Source organism: Lipotes vexillifer, unplaced genomic scaffold (genome assembly GCF_000442215.2).
Source record: "Lipotes vexillifer unplaced genomic scaffold, Lipotes_vexillifer_v1.1 scaffold751, whole genome shotgun sequence".
Taxonomy (NCBI): Eukaryota; Metazoa; Chordata; class Mammalia; order Artiodactyla; family Lipotidae; genus Lipotes; species Lipotes vexillifer.
Window position 1 is genome coordinate 273342 of NW_006799727.1, and position 11929 is coordinate 285270.

The 11929-nt window shown below is 54.7% G+C and overlaps 1 protein-coding gene across 1 annotated transcript in view; it reads left to right on the forward strand.

Annotated features, from left to right (window-relative positions):
• The window catches only part of CCDC88C (coiled-coil and HOOK domain protein 88C), a 129191-nt gene that overhangs the window by 73205 nt on the left and 44057 nt on the right, over positions 1 to 11929 (forward strand). The window contains 3 exon segments of the mRNA XM_007471882.1: positions 7005 to 7151; positions 7798 to 7942; positions 11055 to 11239. Of these exon segments, the coding sequence (XP_007471944.1) occupies positions 7005 to 7151; positions 7798 to 7942; positions 11055 to 11239 (477 nt within the window).

Consider the following 11929-nt stretch of genomic DNA (forward strand, 5'->3'; position numbering starts at 1 on the left):
CCCGCTGTAGACGGGCCCTGGGGCCCCTGGGCTGGGCGGAGGTGGGATGGGGAAGGCTGTGCTCCAGGGCCCGTGAGTTCCTCAGACCTACTTAAGGAGTGTTTGTTCCCTGAGGAATGTTAGTGGCACATTGGAGTCTGTGCATTGTCCTTGCAAACCACCTGCAGACTGCCATCCGCCCTGCTTAGCCAGAGGCTTCGTGTGGACCTAGAGCCCTGCGGGCAGGGCCTGGGTCCTACCCGACTACCCGGGGAAGAAGCATGAGTCTTTGTCTCTTCTGGAACAAGACAGTGTTAGGTGTGACGGGCAGTAGGGCGGAGAGAGGAGCACGGCCATGCTCTCGAGCTCGCCTCACGGCTGTGGACAGCCGCCGTGCAGGGGTGCTCGTCTGCATACAGGGGGAGTGGCAGGCAGCGCAGGTGTCCTCCCCTGGAGCCTGTCCAGTCTCACCGCTGAGAAACAGCTGCCTGTCAGAGAAGGAAGAATGCATTAGTGCCACGTGGGGGGAAAGGTAAAGGATGGGGATTCAGGGCGAGGGCGAGGTTAATTTTGGTTAGAATAATATGGAACACAAATTTCCATGTTTTGTTTTTAAACTTCTGGTGGCTTTCATGTGGGTCCTAGTCTAGTTTACATAAGGATTAAAACAGCAAGGAGAGGAAAGCGGCGTGGGCACCCCTAGGTACAGGGGGACTATGTGGGGTGGATGCATGGACTGGTCCTCGACTTGCTTTTGCAAAGCATGGTCGCACCTCACTGCTGTCAGGGCATGGGGGTTGCTGTCCAGAGGGCCGCGTGGGAGGAGGACAAAGGCAGAAAGGTTGCCTGGGAGATTCCTGTTGTCCCATGTTTTGTTATTGTCTGAAATTCCCAACACCGTGGACAGGTGCATTGGTGCCGTGTGCGTCCTGGGTAAAGATAAGGTGGGCCTGTCTCTGCTTCTCTCTGGGAGTTACAGCTTCCTGGTCTGTGCTGGCTCTGAAAGAAACAGTAGTCCGAGAGGCAGAGACATAGTAGGGCATGGTCCTAGCTGCCACACCAACTTGGTGGGTGTTGGGCAAGTCTTGTCCGCATCTGTGAAAGGAGGAGTGGTCTGGGCGTCTCTGAGACCCTTGTGCCCTGGCGTCCCGTGACACAGGAGCACGTTTCCAGTGAGCTTATGCTAGCAAGCTGCTCTCCACAGAGATGGGGGCCCCTGGAACCAATCCATGCGGTGATTGCTCGGTTGTTGGCAAGGCAGTCAGGAGCTGGGTTAATGGTCAGTCCTGGGGTGTGGTGCACACACACATCACATTCTTACGATATCCCCCTGCAGTGCCCAGGTTCAGGAGGCGAGATGGGCTACGGTTTGGTCTGCCCTGCCCATCCGGCTGGGCCTGGGGAATGGGGCCCCAGCTCGACTTCCACCCTGGCCAAGCCCCTCTGACCCCAGGCAGGGTCGCTCACCTGCGCTCTGGGGTTCCAGCAGCTCTCCCCACAGAGTGCAGTTCGTGAGGTCAGAAACTACATCTCTGTCATCTTCAGCAGGGGGCGGTGCTCAAAATACATTTGTTGACTTGGGTCCCTTGCTTAGGATCCTCAGGATGCTCTCACCTTTAATTTTTTTTTTTTCACCTTTAATTGAAAAGAAAAGCAAACCCTTCCCACTCTCCCCCCGACCCTCTCGAGCTACCCCGGTCCCTCTCCGAGCCTGTTTGAAAGGAGAGAACACCAGCTGTGTCCTTCATTGCCTCACCTTCTAACCCAGTCCTCCAGGTCTGCCTCTACCTCTGCTCACCTGAAACCATGCTTGAGAATCAGGGTCCACGGCTCCTGTGCCAGTCCGATGGGCACTTCCCAGCCTCCCTCGCCCACCCTCTCTGTGGGCTCGGACACCACCACCCTCCGCCCCTCACTCACCTGGCTTTCCTGAGTCCCCAACTTCATCTTCTTGGGCCCGTGCGGGTGGTCACCTTGCTCTGCTTCTGCCATCTGGCCTTTCTCCATGATGTCTTCTCTGCCTCCTGCGCCTTCTTTAGCTGGCACGCACAGACTAACAGGTCCCAAATCTTCATGTCTGGGCTGGGCTTCTCCCGCACGCCAGACCTCAGTCTGTCTCAAGGTCAGCGTGTCCAAATCCAGTGTCCCTCCCTCCCTCCAACCCGCCCATACTGTCTCTAGACTGGACTCACCATCCACCGAGGCAGGTACTCAAGCCAGACCCAGCTCGGCCTTGATTCTTCTTTCTTCTCCACCCGCTCCTGCAGCCCCAGGTGCTGTCCATCCTCCAGAGCCCATTTCCCCACCTCCCAGCCTGTCCCTGGCTGAGGCGGATGTTTGGAGAGTGAGTCCCGGTGCCCAGCCAGCCTTCTCCATTGTTGCTTGTTCACATTATTCCAGTGCCCGCGCAGGAATAACATTATCTTTTATTCCAGAATGCCCTCCACAGGCATCTGAGTTGGCCGTTCTGCCCCCACCTCTTCTCGTTCACATCGCCTGGGCTGCTGCCAGAGTGGCCTTTCTAAGAGCTCCTCAGGCACCTCCCCATTGCTCTTGGGATAAAGTCCACACTCCACCCCTTCTTCTGACACCCACTCTGGTCCCCGTGGAACTCTCTGCTCCGGCCAGACCGAGTCCTCTTCAGGTCCGCTGGTGCCCCCTGAGGCCCCTCGGCCCAGCGCATCTCCCCGACACAGGGAGGGCCGGTGGGGTGGGCAGGCCACGCTCTGCGGGCTGTATCCCCAGCCCCGCCCCCCATTCCTTTAGGCCCCTTCTTACCCCCAGGCAGACTCATCGCGTGGTGTCGTAATGATGCATCCCCCGTTTCCCACCCACACCAGGAGCTCCTTGAAGACAGGATCTGTGCCTTCCTGACCTTGAGTCTGAGTCCCTTGGTGCCCACATTGTCCAGCTCAGAGGTGGCCAAACTACCATCAGTCCCGGGACGGTGTCTGACCCACCATCAGCTCTTTTTTTTTTTTTTTTATATTTATTTATTAAACAACCCATACATTGTTAGTATAGACATCGTGCAAGGTTAAAACATATTCAAACATCAAGATCCACATTCAGGGCTTCCCTGGTGGCGCAGTGGTTGAGAGTCCGCCTGCCAATGCAGGGGATGTAGGTTCGTGCCCCTGGTCCGGGAGGATCCCACATGCCGCGGAGCGGCTGGGCCCATGAGCCATGGCCACTGGGCCTGAGCGTCCGGAGCCTGTGCTCCGCAGCGGGAGAGGCCACGCAGTGAGAGGCCCGCGTAAGTTCTAGAGGCTGGAAGTCTGGGGTCAAGGTGCCAGGGTGGTTGGGCTCTGGTGAGAGCTCTCTTCTTGGCTTGCCGATGGTTGCTTTCTTGTTGTGTCCTCACATGGCAGAGAAAGAGGAAGAGGAGTAAGAGAGAAAAAGAGAGAGAGAGAGAGAGAGAGAGAGAGAGAGAGAGAGAGACAGCCACCATCAGCTCTTAAAAGTAAAGTGTTATGGGAACACAGCTGTGCCTGCTCATTCACACAGCCCATGGCTGCTTTTGAACTGTGCCTGCAGTGCCGAGTAGTCGTGACAGACTTAGGACCCGAGAAGCCAGAAATATTTACTCTCTGGCCCTTTACATACCCATGATCTGGCCCACAGTAGGTGCAGTGAGGTTTTAAATGAGCAGCAATAACTGTGTGTTTATGCAGCTTTTTCCACACTCCAGGAACTAACTGTGCTAAGCTCAAACCGTATCATCACCTTTAAGCCTCCTGGCGGCCTGGTGAGGTTGAGTAGCCGGCGTTTAGGTCCTCTCCTTTTTTCAGATAACAAAACTGAGGATAAATGAATGACTTGCCCAGCATCGCAGCTGGCGAAGAGGTGGACCCAGGTGGCGTTGAAATGCCTCTCTCCACCTCTGGGACCCCGGCCTGGCCAAGGAAGGAGGAAATAAAAGGGGTGGGGTCATGCAGACAAAAGGGGTGCGGGGCAGGGGAGCTGGGGGAGAGGGTGATGGCGGCCACTGCCTCAGACGCCATGGGGGCTAGAGGGACGCCCGGCCTGTGGCAGTTCCTGTCAGCACCTGGACATCACATTGTAAGCCGAGAATGTTGAAATGCAGGGAACAAAGATCACCTTGAGCAGGGAGACCTCTGTTCCCACTTGGGACTCTGTGTTTCCTAATGACTTTTAAGGAGCTTTGATAAAATTCAGTAGAAGGAGAAGTTAGAGCAGGGCAGACCTGATGCTTGGTTTATGGTTCAGTCCACCACGCTCCTCGAATCAGAAATTTAAAAGCAGGCTGGTGCTCTATGAAGCTTAAGGGGCTGCAGCAGAACCAGACGGAGGTTGGCGAGGGGCTTGGGTGCTGTGGTCCCAACTGCAGTGGGCAGGAGCCCGTTGTTTCTTTGGTTCTATCCCACCTCCTGGAGTTTGGTGCTTTTGTTAGCCTGTCGCTTGGTGACGCTCAGTGAGTGCTGCCCTGAACAGTGTCTCACAGGGCGCGTGACAAGATGGTGATAACAGCAGCCGACCTGGTTACTGGGCCTCGGGCCCCGTGCATGGACTACTTAACGTGCGTTATCGCCTCTGATCCCCACCTCAGCCCTGTTTTCGTGCCCAGCAGAGGACGAGGGATCGGTGGTTGAGAGACATGTGTTTGCTTCAGGCGCCACGGCTGGTAGCGCACGTGGCGGGCGGGAGACCGGAGCCATCGGCCCACTTTCCCAGTCACTGCTCCTGGTCATCCCGTAGACGAGCAGGGGCAACTCTCGAGCCATTTGGGGACCAGCCGTCAGGCCTGGCCGGTGATTTCCTAAACATGGCCCCTCAGCTGTTTGCCGGGCTGGGTCAGGCCTTTAAATAGCCAGCTGATTCAGTTGGGGTCAGGTCCTCAGCGGCGGGCTGGCCTCGGGCAGCTGCCCAGAGGCAAGGAGGCGCGCGTCTCCCTGGGGGCCGAGCCCTGGGCTTGCTGCGGGAGCTTGGGCTCACTTTCTTGCAGATCTGGCTTCTCGCTTCTGAGGCAGTGAGGTGTGCAAGGCTGGTTATTTCTGTTGCCTAATATGTGGTGGAAGTTGATACCACCAGAAAATTGAGATGTTTATGAATAGTACTGATGGTTAGAAGTTATCCTGCCCAGTGCTGTATTCTGCTCCTGGTCACCCTTGTCTGTCCCTGCCTGTTGGAAATCTCTGAGGCCTTCAAGGCCCACCTCGCATGCCACCTGTGATTCCCCCTCGCGGCATGATTCAGCTGACAGGTGTTCATTGCACACTTCCGTGAGGCCCACAGGAGAAGTGGAATATCCTGCCCCCAGGAGTTCACAGTCTGGGGGAGAAGGGCAGGCCAGCTCACCACTGCCTCACAGCATTACCCAGGGTGCTCTGGGAGCCCAAGTACCTGACTCAGCAGGTGGGACAGAGAGAATCTGCCACTACTTCTCAGAGGGGCCAACTCAGGCTGGGCTTTGGAGGTTGAATAGGAGTTGGTCATGAGGATGAAGGGGTGGCCTGTGCTGTGGGAGCTCAGGGCTGGGAGTGCTGGTGTGTAGACCTGTTGGAATGCCAGGTGAGAACAGTGGGGATGGGACGGTGGCCAGAGAGGAGGGATCAGGTCTTCTTCCCGCTTGGAACCCCTCTGTTTGCTGTGGCTCACACTGTTATTGACAGTCTGGGCCTCTTATCCACATGAGCCCCTTGAGGATGGGTTGCAGGCAGCTTGAGGGCGGTGGAGAGAACACAGGTCTGGAACTCTCTGGCCCAGCTTCGAGTCCCAGCTTCACCCCTTGCTGACTTTGTGACTTTGGGCTTATTCCTTAATTTACCCAAATCAGCCTCTTCCTCCGTAGGAAGGCACTGTTCCTACCTCCCCCAAGGGCCATTGTGGAGAGTGAGTGGGGCAGGGACAGGGAGTGCCTAGTGCAGGGCCAGCCACATAGCGGACGTCATCTCCAGCAGAGAGAGGGTGCCCAGGGAATTTAGAATTTCAATGATTATACCTTTTACGGCTGCCGGGCTTTGATCAGAACTATGTCCGCTGACTGGAAGGCTTGCAGTTTTCCCTCTACCAAGTATCTTGGGTTCTGGCCTTTGCAGGGCGAGTGAACGGGTGGTGGATAAGCAGAGCTCCCCGCCCAGCTCCCAGCTGTTAGAACCCAAAAGCGGGGCAAGCCTTAGAACACTGCCCACCGGGAGACATGGACACGTTCCCCTGTGTGCATGTTCACCAGCTGAAGGCATTCAGGGGACTCTCAGTCCCCCAGAGGTGCTGAGTGGTGCTGGAAGGACTCTGGGGAGAGGAGAAACCGAGAAGCCCCTTAACCGGTGTGGGGGGGTGGGGGTGGGGAGCAGAGATGAGGGTGAAAGATCAGAATCCCTTGTGTGTGCTGGGCCGCATGCCCAGGACCGAGAGTTCCTCGGACCCCTTGCCTGTGAGGGACCCTGCAGGGGAACAGCCATCATATTCTACACCCAGCACGTGCCTGGCACACAGGAGGCCTAGGGACTTATTTATGGGGTTCACAGTCTTAAAGACTCCCTGTTTCCAGGACATTGCTGAGAACTGTTGTTTTTCCAAGAGTATGTGTGTAAAATGTTCAGATACGAGCTGTGCATTGAATGAAAGCTCGTCTGAATAGCTGTTTTTCCCCAAGACCCTGATCAGTGGAATGAGTGTTGAATTGAGAGGACTAGACTCAGTCCTTGAACCTGGGACAGACTCTTAGCCCCACCCCTTCCTTGTTAAGGAAATGGAGGCTCAGCGAGGTCCCGGATCTGTCAGTGGAGTCCACTTGTCCGACCAGACCAGGTTACAGATGTCGCATGCCTTTGCACTGTGGCCGGCATAGGAAAAGTTACCTTCCTGGATTTAAATATTTTCTTTCAGTCGAGAAAGTCCATTTGGCCTGACCCGATGAAAAAGGTGGAGGTGCTCAAAAGTGGAGACAAAACTCTCGCAGCAGCAGCCTTATCCCTGGATTGTTTGTTTTGGTCTCAGAGCCCTGTCGTCCTGAACCAGGTGTCTTTATCTGATGGTGCTCATGTCTTTTTTTTGCTGCCCAGGAGCTGAGAGAAGATAATATCATTTTAATTGAAACCAAGGCCATGCTGGAGGAACAGCTGACTGCCGCTCGAGCCCGGGGCGATAAAGTGCACGAGCTGGAGAAAGAGAACCTGCAGCTGAAATCAAAGCTTCACGACCTGGAATTGGTATTGCAGGCTGTTGTCGCTCAGATCTGTCTAAACAGATTGGGGAGGTTTCGGGTTTGTGCTGCGCCCCTCTCTGGCTTTTCCGTCACTGGGTTTGGTGCCACTGCTGACACAGTGACTCGCTGACTGCAGAGAGTAGCTCGCTCAGCTCAGCGGACTCGGGTGGGCACCACTGAACGCCTACAGACGGGTAGGACGGTACCTCTGGGTTGGTTTTCTGTACAGATGAGCTAACGTGTGTGTCTTCTGCAAGAAGGGTCTCTGCTGGCTTTTACGGTGTGGGCTGAGCTGTGATTTGTGAGTTTCTTTACAGGCTTCTCAAGGCATGTTAGGTTCCCTAGAGCCTTGAAGCCACCTGTCACCATGGTACTTGCTCTAAAGCCCTGGGCCATAAGTCACTTAGTTCAGCCAGCATTCAGTTAGAGACCTCGGCTCTCTTATCACCTCCGTTGCCAGTCAAGGTATCTTTCAGTGGCTGTAACTCTCACAGCTGGGCCCCGTGTTGGACTCGTTTCTGTGCAGGGGAGTGAGTAGGTGCCTGGGGTCCATTCATCCTCGGGGAATGAGGGTGGATGCACGGGGGGCCGGGGCCTGTCCAGAGGGGCCCCCCAGCCACGTTCTCACTCCGTCCTTCGTCCTGCGCTAGGACCGGGACACGGATAAGAAGCGAATAGAGGAGCTGCTGGAAGAAAACATGGTCCTCGAGATTGCCCAGAAGCAGAGCATGAATGAATCCGCCCACCTCGGCTGGGAGCTGGAGCAGCTGTCCAAGAATGCAGAGCTGTCCGACGGTAGGTAGCGCCCGGTGCCTGGGAGCCAGCCTGGCTGAGGCCACTTCCTCATCCAAGGAGCAGAGCCCTCAGCTCTGTATCTTCCATGTCAGGCCATCCATTCACCGCAAGTAAGTAGGATTTCCTTCAAGTGCCATTTGCAACTGTTTCATTACCCTTCTCCCCAAGGAGAACATGAGGGGTCTGGCAGGCTTGATGTCAGGACATGAAACACAAATCAAGTGTTTGCCAGGTTTCCCAGTTCCCATATGGACGGTCCCAGGAGCTTCCAGATTACAGCACGCTGACACCGGAGGGCATCATAGGCCTGTCTGTGGACGGTTGAAAGCCCTGGATGGCAGGAGACGTCCCCAGTGGTCACTAATCCCCACTAGAAATGTACCTTGGGCATTATTTCCTCCATTCATTTGCATAATTGGGCAAGACGGATGCAGTCTGTTCTCTGTCTCTCTGGGTGGGAGCTGCTAAGAGGCTGCTTCTCACAGGACCCAGGCCTCTTCTTTTCCCTCCTGTGCTTGCTTGCACCGCTGCCCCTGTGCAGACAGATGGGGTGTCGGCCAGGGGAAAGTGGGTGGGGCAGCAGTCAGCACCGCAGCAGGAAGCTTCGGTGCCCAGCAAACAATAAGCCAGTTCCTGTGTTCAGAAATAGCACACGTGCCCCTGATAGTGCGAGTTATTGTTTACTTAGAGCTGGACAGAGCGAGGTAGGGCTTTTGGCTGGTTTGGGGGCTGCTTTTTCAGTTCTGATTAACACCCCCTCAAATAAACGGCAAGGTCGTTGATTGTAGCTGGAAACGTCTTCTCTTTGAGGGGTCCCATCAGTTCCAGACAAAAAATCAGCTTATTAAACTGCTCATCTCTGAGGGAAGTTAGTCGTATCTGTGCTTCGGTGCCTGCACACTGTGCTGGGGGCTGAGGGTGGGGTCACCCTGATTCCTGGCTCTGGGAGGCGTGCAGGTCCATCGGGGAGGACCACTGCCCCCTGGCAGAGCGGAGCAGTGGTGCAGGCCTCCTGGGACAGTCCCAGACCAAATGAGAGTATTTCTGTTAGAAACCAGGGTGACCTGTGGGGTCAGAAAGCCTCACCCCTTTAGATGACTACTCAGTATGGTCTGTGGGCCCTTTCAGGTCAGTGAGCATGATTTATTCTTGGTGTTCCCAACTCCTGGTGCTTAGCTGGGAGCTGATGAACATTGACTTGAATGAAGGCATGGTGCAGGCAGAGCCTGAATATACTTTTGCATGTGTGGTGTGCTGCCTTCTTGATTCAGAAAGATCTGGCTTAAAGTCTTGGCTCCTCCACTGGAGGTTAGCTGGGTGACCTCTTTCAGACCTCAGTTGCCTTATCTGCAAAATGGGGGTAATGAAGCTGCCTCATAGGAGGAGACAGTGAAACGTGATGCCATGCCTGGCCCACGGCCAACAATAAGGGACAGCTGTTCTTGTTGCCAAGGTCTTAATGAAATACATCCCATCACTCTGGTTGCTTGGGGTGCTAATGAGCATAGCACTCAGTAGTAAGCTGTTGTGTCATAGTAATAGTCTTTGAAGCACTGGCTTTTATGGAAGAAGAAAGGAGGCTCGTGGTCAGTGCTGTTGTTTAACTTGTAGGACCTTAGGAATTAGTCCCCACGAGTACAGAGTTTCAGTTTGGGATGATGAAAAAGTCGGGAGGTGGATAGTGGTGATGGTTGCACAACAATGGGAATATAGCTAATGCCACAGAACTGTACACTTTAAAATGGTAAATTTTACGTTAAATATATTTCACCCCAATTAGAAAATGTCCTTTTTTCATGAATGCTGCCAAGGTACTGTCCCAGTGATCCCCGGCTGAGAATAAGCTGAGTTTTAGTTGAGGTTTGTTTCATTTGTAGCGTAGTTTCATATGTTGCAAGCATGTGTGCTCACGTGCATCAGCGCTGGGCCTGGGTCAGAGCCACGGGTACTTTCTCCATCTCCACTGCTTCACTGCCTGTTGTTGCTTGGGGTCTTGAGGACGTTCGGGCTTGTTGGGTCTGAACTGCTATCCTCGGTGGAAGATGAGAGCTCAAAGAGGGTGGCACGTGCCTTTCAGTCCTTATGATCGCCCAGAGGGTCTGAACACACACACACACACTTGTTTCTAGCTTGATGTGCTCACTGTGGAAGCCATCGTCCTGTATGTACCCCTGCCCCTGGGGTGATGAGTAAGAAGCAGGTCAGGGCGCAGCCCTCTTAGCAGTGTCATAACGCTCCCAGAGCTGTGTCCGTGGCACTGATGGGACAGGCGGGGACGGAACAACACCAACCCCTTCTTTCAAGGACTTCCATACACGTTCCTTTCTCCTCCTGAAAAAGCCCCATGACTTACCTAAAGTCATGCACCTGCTGGTGGCAGGAAGGAGCTAAGAACTCCCATTCCTGACTCTCAGGTCTATGCCCCCCTTCTCCATTTGTATTCAAGCTCTTTGAAAGAAAGCAGAGTAGATAATTTCCCTTTTTCTATCTTTAGCTTATATTTTCATCGCACTTAGACTTTTTAAAGCAGTTTACATGTACTATCTCATATTTTGTCAATGTAATCGTGAAATTGCAAAATGAAATCTCTGTCCAAAGGACCTTATTCAGGGATGGCAAGTACTGGGCATACGTGCCCACAGAGCCTTCTGCCACCAGCGGCAGACATAACTAGTCAATTACTGTGCCCCTCCTGCTGAGCCACCCAGACTCCCACGAGTCTCAGAGCTGGCACAGAAAATGTTGCCTATTTGCCATCTCTTTTAGGCTCTAAGCCCCTTGAGTTGTACGGTCGGTCAGCTTGGTTAGCAGCTTGGTTAAGAAACAGGTCCCAGCAGTTAACGCAGTCTTAACTTTTGCATTGGCTTCTTCACTGTAATCTGCTTTCCTCTTAAGCTCTGGGCCCAGCTGAGCCAGCAGAGGGACCGAGACTGCCTGAGGGACTTTGAGGCACTAACAGCAACGGCAGCATGTGAAATGGGGGGCACCCAGCCAACCTATGGGAGCCCTTCCCAGCCCCCTCAAACCTAGGGCATGGGGGCCCGATGGCCCCAGCTCATGGCTGGAAGCAGAGGCTCCTGCATCCTGGGCCTGACTCAACTTTGTGCTTCAGCCTCCAGGAAGTCGTTTGTGTTTGAGCTGAACGAGTGCGCCTCTAGCCGCATCCTGAAGCTGGAGAAGGACAACCAGAGCCTCCAGAGCACCGTCCAGGGGCTGCGGGACGCGTCCCTGGCGCTGCAGGAGAGCAGCCTCAAGTGCGGGGAGCTGGAGAAGGAGAATCAGCGGCTCAACAAGAAGGTGGCGCGGCCTAGGCGGGTGGACACCCCTCCCCCGGCCCGGTCTGCCCTGTAGAGGCTAGTCGGTGGCCAGGCAGGGCAGTCAGGTGTCGGTGAGGATGCACCGCTGGGAGGAAAGCAGAAGCCAGTGCAGCCGCAGTTAATTGTACAGTAATAGAAGAACAAGAGCAATTGCGAGAGGAGTCGAGGCAGCGTGGCTTGTGCCTGCACTGCCCTGAGGGCATGTCTCGGACAGTCCTTGACCTCTGTGTGCCTCCTTGTCTTCATCTGCGAAATGGGGTTAGTGGGCCTCCCACCTAACACGTGGTGCGTGGACTACATGAGCTAGTGTATGTAAAGGAGTCTGGCACGTGGTAAGGGCTCAGTGAAAAGAAAACAGTGGACTGTGAAAAAGCATAGGATGGGTCATAGGGGAGAGGAGGCAATGATGTAAGTCATATCCACGTGTGTGGGGAGTAGGGACCATTGATGGGCATTTTAGGGCACTGCTGGTGGTAAAACAGGATCAGTGCTCACGCCTGCCTCTCAGTCTATGAGATGGAAAAGAAGAGATGGCTGAACTGTATTTGCCTTTCAGGACAGCTCCTGGGTCTTCCCAGGAGCACAGGAGAACCCAGACATCTGGGAGAACAGACAGAGGCTTACAGAGCAGTCTTCCTTCTACAGTTAGGAGGACCCCCCCCCCCCCCCC